Genomic DNA, 23604 nt, shown 5'->3' on the forward strand with positions numbered 1-23604 from the left:
TGAACTAATCATTAAGCTGCCTAATGATTCATTAATGTGGTATAGTATCTCCAAGTCTGTTATGTATTAACCTATCATTATCTGATACAGGCCTTGAACTACTTATTAATCATTCATCAATTATCCAGTTATTACAGGTGTCCTTAGTCTGAAATCATTGCCCTGCATTAAAGCGATGCAAGGGGCTGCGTTGGTGAAGGACATGTTGTTTGAGTTACCAGTGAGACAATGAAATTTGAGACAATTAATCATTATTTAGTAACTACTCACAGTTTTGTGTGCTGTATTGTATAGTGTTGCTACTGAACTGAAAGTTTGAACAGTACTTAAGTATGTTTTTAAGATGAGAACAGTTCTCAAATTTGTACTCAAATTTACATTCATAATATAAACCCCTTTTCTATGCAACATAAGCAAACCAGTCGATTAAAGAGAACTCAGTGAACCTAACCTGTGAAGCTACTGACTCTGTATCTCTTCCTGTCTTTACAATAAAGTGGAGAATGCCTCACCTCTTGTCCCTGCTGACAACATGATGCTTTATGACAAGAACAAAGTGTTGTCTTATCAAACTCTGAAGAATTATAAGGATCCAGTAACTTATTTTACTTGTTTAAACAAGATAATAACTGACCAGTTGCACATCCTCAAGGAGACAAACGTGTAATTCGCTATGAAACTTCCATATTTAGAAGGATCAGTATTATATCAAATTCACTCACTGTCACTGATAAAAGAAACTACTTACACACAAAAAATATCCACATAAACAGCACACCATGTACAGCATGTGGTTTTATTACTTTATCACCACTGAGTACACTGTGTTATAAATTCTTCAGTGTACTGTCCAGGCTGCAACATTCTGAGGGAGCAAAAGTTTGACCTCATGAGAAAATGTCATAGCGCAGGAATGACCTGCCAGCAGATTTCATACTGTTAAAATACAGACATAGTGGCATCTTTTTAAATCCATTGTTATTCAAGATATTCTGAAAATCGTTTTAGCATTGTTTCAGTCATTGAGTTGTAATTTTAGCATCACATGAAACTATAATTAAACAAAGGAAAAAGAGCAAGGAAAACAAATCAAAATCTACATAAAAGACGCAATATTTACTGTGAAATACACTGGAACTAGGTTTTATAGATAAGGAATATATTGTAAATTTGAGGGGAAAAAAAGTTTATCTGGCATTTGCATCCAATAAAAGTCATTTGCAGTGTTTTGTTTTGTTTTGTTTTTTTACAGCTTAACAATATGAATGATCTCACATAGCTACTTCTCTGGATGAGTTGTCACTGAGGATTGCTTGTCTCTAGCTCAAAGATCAGAGACTGTAAAAACAACAATGAGGTTAAAAGCTAGAAATTAAAGTACAACCAAGAAATAACATTAAATACAATTATTGTGCATTGAATAAAAGATATATAGTTAAATAATGAATCAAAATAGTGAATCAAAATGCTGGGTATGTACATGTATACAGTTTAATGGCACACACATGTTTTTGCAAGGACTGACTGAAACAAATGCAAGAAGCAATGTAGCCATATACACAGATGCATATTCTTGTATTTCTGTCTATGTTTCCCTTTTTTGCTATGCTGAGCAAATTTTATGAGCTGCTGTTGTGTGATTTTCAGTGGTGGGAGAAGTACTCAGATCCTTTACTTAAAGGTTCTGTATGTAGGAATCAGAAATTCCTTCTCCTTAGCGACACCTTTGGCTATTAAGTGAGCTCCAGTCAACATCCGGTTGCTCGCGCTCGCATGCCCATGGCATGAGACTATCACAGGTGATGTCTTTTTCCTTGCTTACACTTGTCATAATTACATAAAAGATCCCCCACCCCCTTAAATGTATGTGCGCACACTTGCTCACACACAACACACACAGAGGCCCCTGCTGCGCTGTGCCTACTAGCTGGTGATCGCCAATCCGCACTGCCCGTCTTGCACAAATATGCATTAATCAACCACCCAAACCTGAACCAACCCACAAACTGCCAACTTTTTTTTACCAACTGTGTTTACTAAACACCGGTAGGCTCAGTGAGCTGTGGCCGGGCAGCAACGTGCTGTGGCTGGGGAGCAACACACTTCACTTTTGTTGTGAAATGTGTACTTATTACTACATTTAGACTACCATCAGGAAGCTATGTTCTGCTATCGCTCTGGAGCTTGTTTTCTGCTTCTTTTGTTGACAAAATATGTTGCTTTAGCTGTGTGTGCTCAGGAGTGGGTGACTTGTCATTGCAGCTGTGTTTGGTTGTGAAATGTGTAGCGGTTAATTGAGGCAGCTGACTGTCTCATTAGCTGTTATGCTGTGTCATTATGCTGGTTGTTCGTTAAAGTTAGCAGGAGAGAGGTAAGGCACTCAGGAGTGCGCAAAAACATCGCTTCTGTTGGATTTACGCAGAAAATCCCAGCCCGGGTCCTTAACAGAAATCAATCCACAGGCTGTTAAAGACAACTGAGAAAGTTGGGGAAGGTCTCATTTTTTACGTTACATTACCACACGTTCACTCATTGGCGATAAAAAATGATTAATACATGTAAATTGCTTCACAATTCTACATATACAACCTTTAAGTGGAAGTACTCTAGACATACTCCATGACAATATAGCAATGTAAAAATACTCCATTACGCATAAAAGTCCTGCATGAAAAATCCTACTTAAGTAAAAGTACAAAAGTATCAGCAGCAAAATGCACTTAAATTATTGAAGTTAAAGTACTCATTTGGTCCCTCTGACTGATATATTATTATATATGACATCATTAGATTATTAATACTGAAGCATCAGTGTTAGGGCAGTATGTTACTGTTGTAGCTGCTGGAGGTGAAGCTAGTTTGAACTATTTTATATAAAGTTAGCTATAGTCCAGTGGTTCCCAACCCAGGGGTCAGGGCCCTCCAAAGGGTCACCAGATAAATCTGAGGGGTCGTGAGATGATTAATGGGAGAGAAAAGAAGAAAAAACAAAGTTCGGATACACAAATCTGTTTTCAGTTGTTGGATGTTTTCTCTAATATTTGCTTTTTGGTGAAATATTGGATCATTTGAACATTTATTGAAATGAAATCATGTGAGGAGTTTAGAGGGAAAAATCACTATTTGGTGGAGCTGTGAACAACTCATTGACATCTGAAATGTGACCCTGACTACACACTGCTTTTTGTAAGATGTCATGAGCCAAAAAAGTTGGAAACCACTGGTTTAATCTTTAACAATGTGTTGTATTTATAAGCTTGTTGTATTAATCATTGTGTCAAATCTTCATCTGAAAAGTAACTAAAGCTGTCAAATAAATGTTGTGGAGTAGAAAGTACAATATTTCCCTCTGAAATGTAGTGGAGTAAAAGTATAAAGTAGCATCAAATGGAAACATTCAAGTAAAGTACAAGTGCCTAAAAATTGTACTTAAGTACAGTACTTGAGTAAATGTATTTAGTTACTTTCCACCACTAGTGATTTGTTCTCTGTTCCAGATATCAGGAGGATTTTGTTGTTGATTGATAAGACTTGATTGATCTGATGAGACTTATCTATAACAATAAATCAAATACAAATAACACCCATTCAACACCATCTCACTTTATTTGACTTTAGAGCCATGGCTCTTGCTCATTGGTTTTCACTGCTGTCATGGATGGCAGTGTCCAGAGTGAGGCACCAAAAAGAAGTAAAGGTTGAAACAGGTGAAGGCTCCTCCTCCTTAAACATGTTATTTACAGCACCTCCTCTCAGAAAACACTGTCCGTATGCCTGGAGCCTGCAGGAGACATGGAAGCATCTGTGACACTTTTGATCATCCTGGGAGCCATTTCAGGTCAGCTTTTTCCATTTCAGCAGTTAAGAGGGAGTTTTTCTTTTGCTCGTGAGAAATAAACACATCTCTACTGTCACAGTCATGATTACATAGGTTTTCTAGGTCTTTATTTGAACAATAATGATAATTACAGCCTAATATGTGAGGAGGATCAAAGCTTATGACTTGTTATGTGTCCCCTTTCTACTGTAGCTTTTAAGGCCAAAACACCAAATTTTAAGCACTTTGAATTTTCTTCTTGGTCACAGTTTCATCTACTGTATAACAAACCTGTAAATGTCTCCTCCAGGTTTAAGCCATGGAGCTGGTATGCTACCAGACAGTCTTATCGCAACTGTTGGAGAGACAATGACGTTCACTACAACAGTGACTCCACCAGGAACACCATTCCTGGCTGTCACCTGGAGTTTTGTTGATATACATGGTGCCAAAATTAATATAGTAACCTCAACTCAAGTTAACATAACTGGAGTGGCGTATACAGACAGGGTCACTCTCTTCAGATCTACTGGATCTCTGGAGCTCAAGAACCTGACTCTTAATGACACTGGAGAATACACAGTCACTGTTATACCAAGTGGTGGAGCACAACTGAGAGGAAACTGCAGACTGGTGATACATGGTACGTTGATGCATCCCTGTTTCACTACTGAATGTAGAACATACTGAAGTTTTTAAGTTTTTAAGTTTTACTTCAAAACAAATTTTTAAAAACTGATGATTTCCTCTTACACACAATAACCAGTGGAATTTTGAAATTACAAAACATATCTGAAGTCCATGCTTGATAAGATGCTAGACACAAAAAGAATTTAACATTTCAAATCTTGTGAAAGAGTAGTTTTACAATCCAAATTCTTAATGTTTCCCAAGATGTGCAGCATTTCTGATTCTCCTGAATTTCAGAATTAAATGGTAATAATACATATCTTCCTTTCATGCAACTGATTTGGGGTGGTTTAAAATGTAAATATGTTGCAACAAAAATAACATCTACTATACTAAAATTAATAAGACCACAGTAACTTGAAGTACAGCAATTTTATGGTCTTTGTTAAATCATTGGAGTAGCTAAATTTTCCCATACCTACTCCTACAATTATGATTTTAAATTTAATTTTGAGTTTATACTCACAGTTCTCTTTCACCCTCCTGTAGCCTTTTGCTTATGTAATATTGTTATCAGTTCAATAAAACCTGACATTGAATGACACACAGGGAGCAAATATTTACCAAGTAAGAATTGTCCATCATGGACATTTAAGGCTACAATGTTATTTTTCCATCATGAAAATACACAAAATAATATTTAATGTACGTGTATGTATTTCTTCACCCGCAGCACCAGTCTCCAGTATGGTGGTAACTCCCAGCAGCACAGACTAAATGATGTCAATACTTTATCCTTAACAAAAATATATGATTTTTATCATCTAATGCATCATACAAAATAATCATTTTCTTGTTTATCACCCACAGCACCTGTCTCCAATGTGAATGTGACTTCAAACACCACAGACTTGATGGAGTTCAGCAGCTCTGTCAGTCTGTCCTGCTCCTCCTCTGGATCCTCCCTCACTTTCCTCTGGCTGAACAGCAGCTCTGAGGTTGTAGCCAGCGAGAGAGTTCAGCTCATTGGTGGAGGCCGGACTCTCACTATAGTCAATGTGACCCGCTATGACCGAGGACCATACAGGTGTCATGTGTTTAATCCAGTTAGTAATGGCACCAGTGATCCAGTAAACCTCTCCATCATCTGTGAGTTACAAACCAGCATCATGTTCATTTATTATCCAGACAGTACAAATTAGTTATGAGTCTTGATACTGAGTCAAGCTGCATGCTGACATTATTTATCAGTGATATTCTCTTTGTTGGTATTTCTTCACTCCTGCATCATCATCAGTTGGACCAGACAATATTAATCTGACGAAATCTCCATCACAAGAATACTATGATGAAGGTTCAGATATCACCCTCATGTGCTCAGCTGCCTCCAGTCCTTCCGCCCTGTTTCAATGGTTTCTGGATGGACAACTGCTATCTGATACTGGACCAGTGTTTAGACTGATGAACATTCATATGAGTCAGAGTGGGAACTACAGCTGTCAGGCCTTTAACAACAAAACTCTGAACCATCAAACATCTCAGCCTGCAGCCATCTCTGTACTGAAATGTAAGTTTGACTGCATTAGTTATTTTTGCTATGGGTAGAAGTGTGTATTAGGTTTCTATGTTAATAAGAGGTGAAAAGAGAGAAATTAATGTCCTCAATTTCTCTTTGAAGTTTAGAGAGCGTGGATATTTTTGATATGACTTTTTTTTTTAAATAGACAGAATTTATTATACTAGTTTTTGAACCAATGGATCAAAGATAAGTGTAGTGACTGTTGTGTTGTTTGACACAGAGTCTGTAGGAAAAAATGAGAAAAGTAAGATCAAAAAGCATTTTTATTTTTGACAATTCCTAATAATTATTTTGTCTTTTTAACCTTCAGCACCCATCTCCAATGTGGTGATAACTCCCAACACCACAGACTTGGTGGAGTTCAGCAGCTCTGTCAGTCTGTCCTGCTCCTCCTCTGGCTCTTTCCCCTCTTTTCTCTGGCTGAACGGCAGCTCTGACGTTACAGCCAGTGAGAAAGTTCAGCTCACTGATGAAGGTGCCACTCTCACTATAATTAATGTGACCCACTATGACCAGGGACCATTCAGATGTCATGTGTTCAATAACGTCAGTAATTGCACCAGCAATCCAGTGAAACTCTCTGTGAGCTGTGAGTTACAGTGCTAACCTACACTCAATGGTAGATAGACCTTTAACTTTGCAGCTTGATTTAAAATCATAACAATCATTATGTTAGGAGTGGTTTTGTCTACATTACTTTTATTGTGCCCCTTGCTGTTTGATTGTTGCGGGGTTTTTGCTGATACTGGGTAAATGATAGTTGTACTTAAAATAATGATGCAGTTCATGCATTTGAACGACATACTAATCAGTAATGATCCCTTCACACAGAGCCAAGCTGAATCCAATATGTAGCTGTTCTCAATCTACTACTATTCTTTTTTGGGTGACCATATCGTTTTATGTTTTTTGCCACAGATGGCCCGGAAAATATTAATTTGAAGCTGTCGCCATTACAAGAATTCTATGAGAAAGGGTCAAACATCATGCTGTGCTGCTCAGCTGCCTCCAGACCTTCTGCCCAGTTTCATTGGTTTCTAAATGGAGGCCTGCTGTCTCATACTGGACCAGAACTCATACTGATGAACATTCAGGAGAGTCAGAGCGGGAACTACAGCTGTCAGGCCTTTAACAACAGAACTATGAAATATCAAACAACCCAACCTTCAGTTGTCTCCATACTGTGTAAGTTGTAATAAGTTTATGTATTTAAATGGTAAACTTAAATTTTAAATAAGATACATCAGTTTAGTTTTTTAATATCCAGTAAAAACAGACGCACTTGACTTACCTTATCCTTTAGGATATTTGTCAGTAAAAGCAAAACAAAAAAATTACTATTTAAAATTTGAATGTTTGGCACACTTGAACAGTCTTTTCCTCGGCCTTGTAAGTACTGTTTCTAGATGATAGTCAATACTAAAAATGTGCAATTTTTGCCATCAAATTCATGATACAAAATAATGATTGTTGTGTTTATCATTAACAGCACCCGTCTCCAATGTGGTGGTAATTTCAAACACCACAAGCTTGTTGGAGTTCAACAGCTCTGTCAGTCTGTCCTGCTCTTCCTCTGGATCATCTCTCTCTGTCCTCTGGCTGAACGGCAGCTCTGAGGTTACGACCAGTGAGAGAGTTCAGCTCACTGATGGAGGCCGCACTCTCACTATAGTCAGTGTGACCCGCTATGATCAGGGACCATTCAAGTGCAATGTGTCGAATGGCGTCAGTGATGGATTTAGCCAGCCGGTGAATCTTGTGATTCAATGTGAGTTTATGACAAAGACACTTGTGCTACAAACCCTCTGTGAGTTAAGACGGCAATTACGCTGAGACTCCACACACATCCTTCTTGTTTCAGTAGGACTGGCTGCCGCAAACCAACACAATCCATCCTGAATCCTTAACCCTCAAATCTCACAGGCATCAATTGACAATGGCCTTTTCTGTGCAATAAAATTGCAAGGTTGTTCCTCAAATTCTGAATCCACAAAAAACTTTTATACAGTACTACTAGCAATGTTGTTTAAAAACACAGCATCAACATAATAATTTCCTTTAAGACCAAAAATCCAGGCTGTGCAAACTAGTTCTTGCTAGCTCTTTTTTTTAATTAACTTTTTTCAATCTTCTAATCTTCTTAATCATCTTTTCCTTATAATCCCCAATTTCCACAAATAAAGCACTTCTGATTTTAGATAAGGAAAGCCATGAGCCCTCACAGATTTGAAGATTGAGGCTCATTTGATTATATTTTCAATAAATAATAGTTAAAAAAGGAAAAATGTGAACCTGCTTAAATTGAATCTTTTGTCACATTACAGATGGACCTGACAGTGTGAACATTGTGGGACCAGAGTCTGTACATGTTGGAGATTTTACAATGCTCCACTGCTCCTCTATGTCTGTACCTTCATCGACATTCACCTGGCTTTTAAATGGAAACCCTGCCGATGTTCATGGGGCTATGTACATCATACCATCAAGCAGAACCTCTGATAGTGGGGAGTACACCTGCACTGCTGTGAATACTGCTACAGGGCAGAGTCAAACAGTGCACCATAAGTTATCAGTTTTAGGTATGTTACACAAAAAGGGAAGTTGCAGTAAAATATATACATCAATACAATACTATATATTTCTCTGTGTGATGGATGTTTATTGAAAGAAAATGTGAATAATTTAGAATCTACCTTTTTTCAGATTTCTCAGACTGTGGCTGCTCAGCTGCTGTTGGAAGAGCTATTACTGTAACAGCTTCATGTTGTCTTGTTATTGCAGTAGTGAGTGGGATAATTGTGTATTGTCTAATACGAAGGAGAAAGTAAGTATCAAACAGTCTTTGTTATTTTTGTCAGAAAAGGCTAGAATTATCAACCTAAATTGTACATATGCACAAGATGTCATAAATATGATGCCTCACACACAGGAAGTAGTTTATAATACAGCTTTATTAACTAAAATGACATGATGCATTAATTCATGAACAAATGCATAGTTGAAGCATTGAAACATTTCTTCATGTGAAGTAATTTGCAAACTGCAAAACATACTGTACGTTAACTAAATTCTTCTAGTTCTAGTACTTTTTGAGGCTACATCTGTTTTTGTGTTGACTGCATTACATTGAAAGGTTTAATAATTTAGTCTTTGTGCACATTTTGAGCGTATTTAAGGGAGTGCACATTTCCAGATCTATGTCTTTAATCCGGGGCCCTACTGGAATATCTTTGTATGATTTACAATTTTAAAAACTCTGTATTTATCTTATACTGGCCTTTATGCAGCACCTGAGTTCAGCCTCTGCCTGAAACAGGTCGTTTTAGCTCCTGTCTCTTTAAGGTCCCCCTCCTGAGGAGCCCACTCTGTTCTGATTGGCCAGCTCTTAGATGCTCCCCCTTGGCAGACTTCTGCCAGCAGGCTACGTCAACAAACCATGAAACAAACTATAGTAATAGGATTTCACTACTTCTATTCATTCTTTACTCAAAATTTCAACTTCTCAAATATCCAAAGTATCCGCAATGTGAGAGTGGACAACGCAAACGAGACATGGAAAAACCTTAGCAACAACCTTAGCAACCAAGGTTACGGAAAGCCATTTATAGACATGCGTGACAAGCTGACATCAGCCTGTTGGCAAGGTACAAGTGGGTAGCTCCCAGTCTGAAAAGTGAAGCCAATGCGGAAGTGCCTGAAAGCTGCATTCTTTCTAATGGCCAGCAGGGGGTGACTCCACTGGCTGCAAAAAGAAGTCAGATTGTATGGAAGTCTATGAGAAGATGACCCTATTTCTCACTTGATTAATTGTTTGATTGTTTGATTGATTGTTAAACACTTTCCTAATGAGTTTATCGTCTCAATCGCTAGTTTCAAGTCTTCTTCGATATTGAAATAATGGCTCCATTTAGAGTGAAATAGACGATAAAGCAGCGTATGCTTTAGAGCATGGTTATGTTGTGATTGACAAATCACTACCATGTCGACAACGTTGATTAAATAACGTAACCATGGCGTAACCCCAGATTCAGTATAGAGTATATGGCGTAGCTGCTGCTATTTCACAGTGTGTTTTCAGTTCATGAGAGTTAATTATAACATTTTGGTCACCTAAAAAAATCTTGTTCAGCGTTTGGCTGTTATAAATGCGATGGTCAAATCTCTAAACTCGAGGCTTCAAAATGGCAGTTCACAAACCAATGGGTGACGTTACAGTGACTATGTCCATATTATTTTACAGTCTATGGTAAGGTAGAAAAAAATGTCCCAAAGAAGCGTTTAGAGCAGGTTGAAGCCTGGCCTTTGACTTGCATTGATCATTTTACATATATACATGTTTATCATAGATGTTCAATATCAACAGCAAATAAATAACAGAAAACCACAAAAAGCATAATATGTCCCCTTTAAATTATCTCACTTTTTTGAATTTGACGTCTCCCTTCCTTTTATCTGAGTATTTTCACTGACCTTCTGGCTTTGAAAACCTTTTTCACACTGTTTTCCTGTGGTTTCTAACAATTTGTCATAATATGGATGAACAAAATGATAAGAACACCTTTCATCATAGTGCAATCTAACACAAAAATACTACCACTACAGCCTCATAAGTTGCAGTAAAGTTGACATAAAGTAATTTATTACCACACATTTCACAGGCCTTTGTATTGGATTGTCTTACCAAAATATTAACTTGGAATGAATTAGGTAGGGAAGGTGTGAATTAACCTCTTCATATTATAATCTGTCTGTTTTAGCTGTGGAGCTTCCTGTTTCTTTCCATTTACTAACCTTAACAAAGAAGGCCCATAATCTAATAATAGTTAAATGTTTAACCATTATAGCTCAATATAGTCATTATCTGGTAACACCTTCCTGCTGATAAGTGGACATCAATTCATGTGTAACTTTTAATCCATTTAACATTATTGAACAGTGACAATTCTTAATGCCTAACTGAAGTAATGCAGGTGTGTGTCTAAAGTTTCATCCAAACACAACACACTGGCCTAATATGGAAGCTTTAGGAATCTGACTGAAATACTTTGAACTTTGAGTAACATCTGGCCTCTTTCTATTATTCAGAGTCATCAGTAGTTATCCAGCACATCAAAAAGGTTAGTATTGATCTCATTGAAGATTATCTTGTCTTATTGTGTGACGATGGACAGACTTGGTTTTCAGTCATTTTAGAAAATGACCTAATCAATCATCTGACTCAACAATCCTCTCTTTTGACTACTTAGAAAAGTTAAGTGGGAAGGAGAAACATTCGGACATGTATAAGATGACAGAAAAGGTGCAGAACAACTCATAGGCTCTTCCTTTGAAGGTGAGTTTGAGCTTGTTACTCTGACTGAATGAAATGGAGAGAATTTATTTTTAAAAGGGAGAATGCCTGTTTTGTTGTCTAAACTTAATTGAGAGGATCTATGTTATATTGAAAATATTGAATTGTATTATCAATTTTATTATTATTATTACATTTTTTTATAGTAGATTTGTTTCACTATTTTTTGGTTCAGAACTAACGTCATGCATTAGCCCAACAATTACTGATATTTTGTTAGCATACTGTTGATCAAAATTGAGTCATCTTTCAACCAATTGTCTAATTGTAAACTTTTCTGCAACAGAAGTGAAACAAGAAAACACAAGAAGTCTTCTACAAGTTCCTAGACCAACCGTCTCAAAGATAAATATCAGTGTTATTGTTTTTTATGTATTTATTCATGTATTTATTCATCATGCAGAATTAGTTTAGAATTAACACTTACTGTATATATATTTCCTGTAATACAAAACATGTAAATTGTTTAAAAATAACTAGTATCTATTTTAAATAATTATCAAAATAAGTGTGTCCTTTGTTATGCAAGCCATGTTATGAACATACTGTATGTGTATGTTTAATAAACTTTTCCAGACTAACCATTGGTTGTTCAGCGCCTTCTGTATCATACAGCCTGCATCAAATTATACGTGATTATGTTCATACCAGTTTTCATAATTACCACAGGGCTCAATCAAAGCAAAAATATTTCCACAGCTAGTTAAACATTCATCAGTACAAATGATAAGATGTTACTATCACTTGTGCCACAATCCAAGCCAACGTGATCATTAGAGAGACCCTATTAAGATGGAAATAAATACAATGGAAAAGTCATCATCAAGTTTCACCATCATAAATCCACATAAATGTAGGACAGGCAGCAACGTTCACCTGTTATCTTCTTTATCTCTTCTGGGCCACTGGGAGCAGCACATCAGCACTTCACTCATCTCAACAACATGCCCAATCTTTGTAGATGCAGCCAGCTGCATTGCTGTCACTTGTTGTGTTTTAAAAATGAACACTGGCATTAATCTATCACTCAACATAAACTACCACAATATAAATGTTGCAGACTATCTGCACTATAACAAGACTAAGTCTGTGCTGTGCTCATGGCTCTGTGAGGCACAATTTGTGGTGGTTTGAACTAAATGCCAAACACCTGCATGCTAACATGGTGATTGAGCATGTTTACCATGTTCACCATCTTAATTTAGCATGTTAGCGTACTAACATTTGCTAATTAGGACTAAATACAAAGTATGAGACTGATGGGAATGTTATTGGTTTTTCAGGTATTTGGTCATAAACCAAAGTATTACAAATACTATGACAAATTAAACATTTGACCTAATTATGGTGCTAGATGGAGAGTGAAGAGATCATAAAGGTTTTTCCAATTCAACCTGAGGGGAAGAGGAATATCTGTACCAAATTTCAAGTAAATACATCCAGAAGCTATCAAGACATTTCACTCAAAACATCAATGTCAACCTCATGGCATTGCTAAAGGAAAAGTAAGAGGATCATCAAAGTCATTAGGATTCCTTCTCTGTACAAAATTACATGGCAATCCATGCAGTAGTTGTTGAGATATTTCAGTCTAGACCAAAGTGGTGCACTGACCGACCATCAGACAAAAGGAGTGACACTACCATCTGTAGAGCAATGGCACTAGCGTGGCTAATAATTGAGTACATTTATCTTATCCAAGCAGACATGGGCACATGGATGGTTTATAAATTTGCATGTCCTCAATTTTTTTTTTGTTTTCACAATGGTCACAATTACTAAGGTTATACTGAACACAAAGCAGAACTTTCATGCTAAAACTAGCTTAACATCAACTGTGGGCTATTGGACCATTTGTGTAGTGAGTTATATTTCCCATTCAAGTCATTAAAGTCATTACCTTACCTGATCTTACAAGGCAGATGCCCAGATGTTAGTCAAATAATTATCAAAATGGTGAGCAGTGCTTCTCCAGACTCTGCTGGAATCAGAACGTGTGTATGTTAGTGAGTGTGAGTGTAAGATTTTTTCTGCCTATTTTAAAGTGGTTGACTTATGACGAAATCCTGGACAGAAGCTGGCCATGCCAAATTGCTCCACTATACGTGTCTGATAGCCTCATTCAGCAGAGTTTATAGTCTGTTAACAATGCCAAATTCCCCTAGGTGATTATAAAATTTTTATTTCATTGAATCTTACTGAACTAATTTTATCTTTAAAGTATGTTAAGTAATCATAGGTGATAAAGATAGGTGGTAGAGATGCTGATATGAAAGATCTTTTTACTACTTCGTTGTTCATCATCTTTATTTTACTTTTTATTTAACAAGTATTCATTCATTGTTCTATATTTACTTTTATGTCCTTTATTCTAGCTTTTATCTTTCTATCAGCAGAGTAGACAAAGCAACAACCTTTCTTTCTTTATGGCAGGCAGTACACACATTTCACTGTGAACTGAAATTTTATTTCAGCTTGAGAAGTATTAAAAATAGACTTCATCACTTTAAGAATTGTTTCCCTTGATGCTTTTTTTGTTATTATCACATTTCTTGCCATACAAATCAACATAATTGGTAAAAGCGATAGTAATGTAACATGCTGAGTTAATATTTCAGAATTTTCGGTGGCTGTGATCTATGCAGGATGACCACCCCACCATTCAGCTAAATCTTTGCTAAGGTGCTGGAAGCATCAGTGAGACCAAACTGATGTACCAAATGCACACTTATATCCAGCAGTGTGTGTGGAAATCTCTTAAGTCAGTGGCTGTGGATCTAAGTTTGGTCTGTACAAGTTTATGTGTCAGATGACATCTGACTCATCTGAAATGTGACATTGGGTCATGATGGGTCAGATGAGTTGGAAACTCATCTGACTCATCATAGATATGAATGTGATTAATTGTATGGCCCGTTGAACTGGTGACCTGTTCAGGGGCCCATTTCATCAAATTTGCAACATGCAAGCTGTGACTTGCAACATGAGACGATGTCTTCTCATATTAATTTTGACTTGTTTAACTAATTAAAAGAAACTCCATACTTACAACCCACGCATGAACATGCATGAGTATGCAAGAAGACTGTAGGACTCAAAAAACTTTCTGCAATTTGCAAGTGACAATCATTTGTGAAACAGGGAACTGACAACATTTGTGATCTGCGTGTAAGCAGTGCTTGCAATTCTCTTTTGTGAAACAGGCTTGTTTCCATCTCCTCTGTCAAGTGTATGCTGGAAAACACTTGTGGTGAAGAAAATAGCCATCCTAAACTAGCCAGTCCACTTATGCTTTGAAACTGACAGTCTTCCAGCTCTCAAAAGACAAATAAATAACCCATTGTAAGTGCCACATAATACATAATAAACTATAGGTAATATAACTTTTCTCTCAAATGGTGGAACATTAGTCTCACCTATTAAAACAGGAAGGGAAATGAAGTAAAACAGCCTCAACACTCTACTCTTTAATTTCTTGCTGATTTAAAGCAAAGAGAAATATATTATTTATCTTTTTTGTTTGCACATTCAGTATGTCAGTACCTGCTGCAAATGTGACATTTCAAGTTTATGAATTTATGTCAAATACTGATGAATGTTCCAAAAGCTCCAAGTGTGGATTCAGATGTTAAATAATCACACTATCACTTTTGTTAATTATTATTTCTGGGATTTATCAAACAATGTTTCTGATTTCATAATTGATGTCTTTGATAAATATTTTATGACACACACAAAATAAATGGACTTTGTCTGTTATTTATTACAGACAGCAAAATGTTTTGTATTTGACCCTTAAACAGATGTGTGCATGTGTATGGAGCAGATCAGGTACAACACAAAAGGAGTCATTGAGGCATGCTACTCTGATGTCTTGTCAGGAGAGATCTTATCATCTTTATTATTATTAGCCATTACTCTGACACAAGTAAATTATTAATTTACAAGTGTCTGGCAGATCAGGCCAAGGTCAAAGAACACAATATTTGTCAGGCCAGCTGATCTGATCCATCAAGTTACAACTTAAGAAATGAAGCAATAGCAGTTTATTATCAGGATCATCTTGAAAGTGACAGATGTCCAAATGTCTGGATTCGACCTGGACATCTGGTCGGACCCACTGGGGTCAAAATTTGCTGTTGGGCCTCTGTTGCCTCCAAGCTTAACAGTGCAAACAGCACACCACAGCTTAATTTGACCATGTGTGACATCTGGTCTGAACCAGACAGATTAATATGTTATATTATAGAAAATATAGCATATTAAGTTGTTAACCTGGACATATAGGATGTATAAAGCTGCAGAATACACACTGTATAAATAAACCTTAGCAGAAAAGCTAAATAGGCCCTTTGATGATGGTAGCAGTATATCTCAATATTGCTGGAACATCCAGGGAGGACATCCAGCTGACATCCAGCTGATATCCAGCTGACGTCGACACAACTGTCATTTTGGAACTATTTTTGAACCATTACGGGATGTCTTGAAGGGGCGTTCAGTGTTTGCAAGGAAGCAGGTACGTAACATTTAAGTATGGACTTTTGTATTTTCAAACTTTCCAAGTTTAACAGAAATAGGCTGATACATTGCTGTGTCTCTATTTGCTGCAGCCTGTGACAGATCTAACAGTTGTTATTGTGTTTTCATAAGGAGAATGATGGCTGCAGTTATAGATATAGATATATATATATATCAGGCTATTACTGTTTTTGATCTATACAGTAACATAGATTAACACTGTTTTGTTGTGACCTTATGTGATTTCATTGGAGCAGGAGAGAAATATCCAGTAATGGTTATATTGCAGCATTTGTTTTCACATTTTGGCACCACTGAGTCTGTTTTCCATCTTTCTTTCTGTTTTTATCCTTATACTGAATTGAATGAAACAAATCAACAACAGATAATACACACAAAGACAATACATCTGACATAAGAAACAAATGATAACCTTTGATAAGAATCTCTCAACACCCGATCACTTGGACACATAGAGGTTCCTACATCAGTCACTGATCAATTCATCCCTGTGCTACAAACAAGAAGGAATAATTGAGTTTTAGTAGGATTGAACATTAAAATAATTTAAATAAATGTCAAACTTCAAAACATTTTGGAAATTAATTAGTGAACACAGTGGTGCCTTCTGGCAACATTTTATAGTTCAAGGTAAAATTTAGAAAATTGTTCAATTTATTATTTTTATTTATTATTATTATTTTAATGATATTATCAGTATTGTGTGTTGCTTTCTTCTTTTTTCTGTTTGTTTTTTCTGTACCTTTTTTGTCCTTATTAGTGTATGAGTTTTGCAACTTTTTGAGTTGTGCTATATATTCTTTTCAATTATTGTTAAATTATATGAAATTAAATTGTAGTATACATAAATAGAGAAAATATCATCATGGGGTTTAAGAAATGAAAAGATCTGGCTATGAATATCTACATTTAAAGTACATTCACATTCATATTAAAAATGTGTTTAATGTTTTCTCATTATGCATTTATGTCATATATTCTGATATGCAGAACAATGACGTATCTCTGTTGTAAAATATTAACTAATTTAGAAGCTAACAGATAAGAACTGGCAGTAGCTACACTCCAGCGGTCACAGGTCAACCTTGTTGAAAGATCTAAAAGATTGTAACTTCTTAGACTTTTATTCTTTCCTCTCATCAAAATCAAATTTACAGGTATTTTATAATCTACACAATCCATATTCTTTCATAAATGCACAAATGTTAATTGTTCTCACAATCACAAGGTTGAACATTTTTTACAACATTTCCAAATCATGAGGGAAATTTTAAAAAGGTTTGACTTGTATTAGAAATATCCTGTTTGATGATCAAAAGACAGAATTTCAGGTTTAAATATTTTATTTCTGTCCCTGTATACCTAAAAGTTTTAAATTAATACTTCTTATATCTTCATAAATGAGAGTTTCAGCATGCACTGTTTATAAAAGTGTATGAATGGTTATTTTAAAACAAAAAGAAACCAAATCCATTCACTCAAATAAAACATCTGCCATGATAATCCATCGATTACACACACAAAGTCTTAAAATTGCTTCTTATTTTGGCAGATGCAAGAAAAATAATATAGACACTCAATTTGTTCACTACTGACAGAGTCATATCTTATAAAAATGGGTTTGGTTTCAGTTGCAAACTGTTTCGGTTAACCTGTTACGTTCTGTTTTACGGGTTTTATTTACAGACAATAGCCAAAGAATCCATTCTGAGCTCATAAACACTTCTGACACAAACTTCTTCTGTATTTAACTTTACCATAGTCCAGTTTTGAAATTCAGCTTCATAAAACTTGAGGTAGTGGATATACTTTTGATTTGGGAAATTAAAAAAAACATATTTTTGCCTTGCGAATGTGTATGAAATTTTTTGGACTCTTCAGTCCTCAAATTAAACACATTTTTAGAATGAAAACTCAGATCACAAGTAGACATTGCTTCATTTTTCATTGAGAAGTCCTGCTGTCGTTGAGGAATCAGTCACTCAGCCCCTAATGAGCCACATTACATTACCTCCATTACTCCCAATATACAGTGAGACAAGTGTATTTACACTGAGGGTGCCACTTACAAAAGCACATTGTTCTGTTGGTGACACATCCCTGACAGACGTTTCACCTCACATACTGTACATTCTCATATCAGGAGTTATAGACACATATGACACATTGTCAATACCTCATTGTTTCAGCTGGTTTGATCTTTGTGTCGCAGCCATCAGGCAGAGACACAAAGCCATGGCACTTACCAGACTGTGATTTGATCGAAGTTTATTAAAAAATAGCAATAATACACAAAAATATAAGGGTCACAATATGAAGGACACTGTATGCAATATTTCCCTTTTTTATCAGTTTATAATTCAATGTATCTGTGGACATGAAAGCAAATAGCGGCCTGTTTGTAAAGCTGTCTGAGGGAGGCTGAGTGTCTCCTGGATGTCTTTGATCCTCCTCTTCCTCAAGGAATGCTACAGCTGACTGCTGCTTCTCAAACATGACCCTGTAAGAGGCCCAAAAGCACTCACTTAAGAGCTCATAAAATTGATGCACAACACCTCCCCCTTAGCCCCACCACCACCATGACTCAGCCACACATATACATACAATACAGCCTAAACATTTATATTCATGCCTAATCTGATAATAAATAAATTGACTCTTGGTTGCTTGGAGTGGTGATGACCTACCAATTTAAGCTTTTTCAGCTCATTAAAATTGTATTTGTTGTCCTGAAGCTGACGACATCATCTTGGAGGCCGATATTTGAGGTTGAATACATGTTGCTTAATTAAAGCAAAACTAATGAATGACTCTCAATCTAAGGAATCCACAGGAAACCGTGTAAAAAGGCTTCCCAAAGAGATCAGTAATAATACACAATACCTGAGAGTCAGCTCAATTTTACATTAGAAATACTCAACAATACTGCATGTCTGAGCTCCTGTAGCTCAGTATTATCCTTCTCAGACCAGTGGTCAGCCTCTCCAGAACTTATGAAACTGGCTAAATATGTGTACTATGTGTGTTTTCAAACCTCTTTTATGAATACTGGTTTGACTAGCCTGAAGATGCAACATAATACATAAACAAAGACTACAGTAAATGCACCGTTTGGGTCATTTGGAAATAAATGCAAATCTAATGAAAACAGCTTCATTTGATACACAAAGAGAAGAATCACACACAGGTCTGACAGGAGAGGCGGATCGCACAACACAGACTGTTTTTATCTACAACTAAATTCAACATAAATTGAGAAGATGTTAATTAATCTTTAATTAATTGATCTGGAGTAAATAATAATAATCTGCTGGTCAATTAAACGTCAAATTATCATATAAATTTATACATGCAACACATTCTGTATCATAGAGGTAAACTTGTAGCATAAAAATTATTTTATGAATGAGGCCTCTGGCAGAGTAAGATCTACAGTAAAATCATTAAATTAAATATAAATATTCACAGCTATACTGTATGATTACCAAGATCATAACGAGGTCTGTTGAGCTGTTAAATGACTTTTATTTGCATCTTTGACTTTTTATTACAACTTCTGTTACAATTTTGTTGTCAAAGATTTAAAGTAAAATTAGAACCAGGAACAAGGAATTGGTTGTTCCTTCAACACAAATGGCCACCATTCACTTGATCAAAGGGCATTTCTACAAAACCAATTAGTCCAACAACAACAGTCCATCAAGCTGAACCTCAGTAACTCTTGACTGAACATATTGTATACCTGCAGGCATTTTGCTGTATGTACACAATGGTATCGTAAACACTGTGAGTGCTTTTCATTACTGAGTGGGAGGCTGAAGTCATTCTTGTGGCTTTGGGTGTGGAACGATAAAAGAGCAGGGGCACTCGAGACTCCATGTTTTTGACTTCGGAGAGGACTGTTCACCATGGACGAGAAGATGCTCAGGACTGCTGTGCTGCTCATTTTATCAGGTAGACTTAGATTCACATGGTTTTAATGGAAAAAAATGTTTTTTTAATCTGAATTATTGAGCTTTTGTCTTAGTGTAATAAACAAGATCTATTATTTTGCCAAACATTTAGACCATACAGTACTTTCTGCAGCTCTAACAGTCATTTCTTCTTTAGGTTACTTAGGTATATGTGTGAGTGAGGGTATCTTACCCCCGGGACCTCTAAGTGGAGGTGTGGCAGGCACAGTCATGTTCACCACCACCCTCAGACCTGCTGAGAGTCCATTCTCCTCCGTTAGCTGGAGCTTCAGAGGGGGGAACATCATCACCTCCGCAGAAGGCAACCACACTGGGGCCGGATACGCCAACAGGATCTCATTAGATCGAGCCACAGGGGCCTTGGAGCTCAGGAACCTGGTGCTGGAGGACAGCGGGGAGTACACAGTCACCATCATACCAGACGGAGAACCACAGAAACAGGGAAAGACCACACTGAATGTGTATGGTGGGTTTAGTGTTTAGAATATTAAAAAATCATGTCTGTCATTCGAAAAAGAGTAACAATTCCTCTAAAATGAGTGCTTTCTTCAAAGCCCATTTTATTAAATTATATTAAATTAGATAAAACATTTTTGTATATTTTCTCAATCCTCTGATATAGTACAGTTGGTCATTCATGGTGGAGACAATATTATAATGCAATATCTAATGTAATCCAATACAGTAAACCTACAATAAATACTACCTTTATCAAGCTTTTATTGCATTTAATTTTTAATTCTATGTATTTTTAGACCATGAGGTATTGAGTAATTGTATATCTAATCCAATTTATACATTTATATGCAGTACAGCTCTTTGTAGTTTTTTGACATTGTTGGATTAAAAACGTAAAATGTTGAAATTTTATTGGGGAAAATGTCAATTTTCGGCTGACAATAAAAAAATGTTTCTGATATTGTTAAAATAAACAAAATGCTAGTGTTTATGAATACATCCATAATAGTTAATGCTTTTAAACAACTGGAATAAACTTTAAGGTGGTGATTTTTGTCATTTCAATGTGTCAAAAAATCTACATAAAATGACATGGGAGTGTTTTTTGTGTAGCCAATTTAAAATCTAAGTTGATCAGGAGCAATATAAATTGATAACAACATTTTTACTGTGTGAAAGCATCATTTTTTGTTACCATTTTCAGTGGACTGACACTCTGTTCTCTGCCAGCACTGATATCAGGCGCCACCATTCGCAGCCCCGCAGCCATCCTGATAGAAGAGAAAAGCTCCACCAACCTCACCTGCGAGGCCTCCGGCTCCATCAGCACAAGAGTGTGGATGAAAGATGGCCGTCCTCTCAATCCCAGTGATAGAGTCAGTTTCTCCATAGACAACAGAACAGTGTTCATTCAACCTGTCAACAGCTCTAACCATGGCACCTACCAGTGTCGAGTCAGCAACCCAGTCAGCACCATGACTGTGGCCCGTAACCTCACTGTCAACTGTGAGTACACTCACTGCTCACTGTAGGTTTGAAGTAGTTTATAAAGGGCTGGTCCCAACAAAAAAAGATGATAGGTGTAATTTTAATGTGAAAATTATATGTATATGTTATATAAAAAGGAGGGGGGGATGAATAGGAGACCTTCTTTGGAGTGATTATAATTTTTTTTAGCCATTTTAAGGGCATTTAGGTACAGTTCTGAACTCTCTAGCTTAAAGGGAACATATTATGCACATTTCCAGGTCTATAGTTTTGTTTTGGGGCTCTACTGGAATATCTTTGCATGATTTAAAGTTCAAAAAGCTCTTTATTTATCTTATACTGGCTTTTTATGCAGCTTCTCAGGTCAGCCTCTTTCCGAAACAGGCTGTTTTAGCTCCTGTAACTTTGCAAATGGGGCGTTCACCTCAAGTTTTGGAACTCTGACCATGTTTAACATAGACATCTGATATTATAACAGTATATAAATGACAGAAACTCACTAAAAGCATGTTGTGCCCCCTTTACATACTGCATATTTCTCTTCTCTGTGCAGTTGGACCACATAATATATCAATTACTGGACCCTCAGCAGCTCCACCTGGCCAGAAAGTGATACTGCAGTGCACAGCAGCCTCGGTCCCACCAGCAACCTTCAGCTGGATGTTGAACGGCAACGAGACACATGTTAATAGCTCCTTGTACATCATAGAGAGGTTGGGGGCAGAAAACATAGGAAATTACACCTGCACTGCCAGAAATATGGTGACCCTGCAGGAGAACTCCACAGTTTTGAACTTGAGAGGTAAGATTTCACTTTTGAAATTGGAAAGTGATGTATGTCTTCATTTGTCAATAACATATAATGGTCATTTTGTCACTAATACATTTTAATGCCAAGTGACATTTCAAGTGATGGTAATTGTTGTCTTATTTACTTCATGAAGCATCCTGCGCTGCTCCCTGCTGGTCGCTGTCAATGCTGGTGATCAGCTCAATGGGCCTGAGGTGGTTGATGTAGCTGATAATTAGCAGGAGGTGACAGGTGAATTTAACAATTTATGATACATATGCCCAATAACTCACATTCAAGCTCCTTTATCTTTTATTATTATTATTATCACATTTATTTAACATTTGTTCATGTTTATCTACAGATTCTTGCCTCTTTGCTGTGTTTAGGTTATGATGGTGGATCCTGTTTAAAATCAACCAAATGACAGATATGTAAATATCTGTGTCAAAAATTAGTTTTCCAAAGTAATAAATATAGCATTCACCTGTTCAAGGTAAAAGAAACCTGTTCCTTCACTGTACAGTAGATGTCAAACATCCCAGGCTTGTGTGATTATTTTGGAAGAAGCTGATTTTTAAATCCTTCAGATCAGCAGTCATGAGTACTACTTGGACACATGTTATGCTATCCTGGCTCAAAGGTAAATCTAATCATTGTGTGGATATGCATGTGGGCTCTTTGCATATGGTCCTTCTTAACAAACAGAGGGGAGCAGCATTGTATGTTGTTTATTTATAAGGCTCTTCTGCAAAAACTGCCTAGTTACCTCTGCTCTCTGGTTACACTTAAATACAGTACTTATAATGTTCAATCACAGGACATTTTAACATTAGCTGAACCTCATATTCACACTGAACTTAGAAAAGGTGGCTTCAAATACTATGTTTTTTTTTTACTAAGCTTTTCTTAATTGTGAAAAATGTATAATGTATGTCTGTGAATTATTTGTCTATCTATCTTTACATACACATATACAAATATGGGGAGGAAAACACTGGAAAAATAGTTTAATTGTTTTACATATTAGCCTAACACAAGCAATGCAAATTAACAGATTGTGTTTTTGTTGTTTGTTTTTTTTAACTAATTATTAGTTGATTGTCAAACATGTTGTTTCAGTTCAAATTTGGTGTATCAAATTGGGGCCACTTGACAGCAAATTCCTGGGCTGCTTTTTGTTGCCAGTCCACCTCTGGTCACACTACTGTAGGTGTCCAGTCTTTTCCAGGAAGCTGTTGTTTAATCCAAACTTAACAAACTTTTACATTTTTTAAATCCACTGTTACTCATATTCAGTGAATTAATCTGGATGACAAAAAGTTCAGCAGTGTTGCTTCACCGTTGCATCACAGTTCAAATATTGTGACATCATCCCTGACTTTAGATTTTCTGCACTTCTGTTTCTCTTCCTGTTTCTGTCTCAAATAATCAAACTGATCTGTAAATTCTTTGAAGTAATGTTATGTAAATGTA

At 36.4% G+C, this 23604-nt stretch overlaps 2 protein-coding genes across 2 annotated transcripts; both read left to right on the plus strand.

The window, feature by feature from the left end:
* Positions 1-4186: 4186 nt before the first annotated feature.
* LOC137190665 (carcinoembryonic antigen-related cell adhesion molecule 6-like) lies at positions 4187-7960 on the plus strand. Its single transcript, XM_067600188.1, has 6 exons — positions 4187-4460; positions 5318-5596; positions 5745-6014; positions 6337-6501; positions 7516-7794; positions 7950-7960. Exons 1-6 carry the CDS (start codon positions 4187-4189, stop codon positions 7958-7960), a joined length of 1278 nt encoding a protein of 425 aa, XP_067456289.1.
* Positions 7961-19826: 11866 nt separating this feature from the next.
* Positions 19827-22555, plus strand: LOC137190666 (carcinoembryonic antigen-related cell adhesion molecule 6-like). Its single transcript, XM_067600189.1, has 5 exons — positions 19827-19872; positions 20029-20358; positions 21081-21356; positions 21892-22140; positions 22518-22555. Exons 1-5 carry the CDS (start codon positions 19827-19829, stop codon positions 22553-22555), a joined length of 939 nt encoding a protein of 312 aa, XP_067456290.1.
* Positions 22556-23604: the final 1049 nt, after the last annotated feature.

This window comes from Thunnus thynnus, chromosome 10, assembly GCF_963924715.1.
Source record: "Thunnus thynnus chromosome 10, fThuThy2.1, whole genome shotgun sequence".
Taxonomy (NCBI): Eukaryota; Metazoa; Chordata; class Actinopteri; order Scombriformes; family Scombridae; genus Thunnus; species Thunnus thynnus.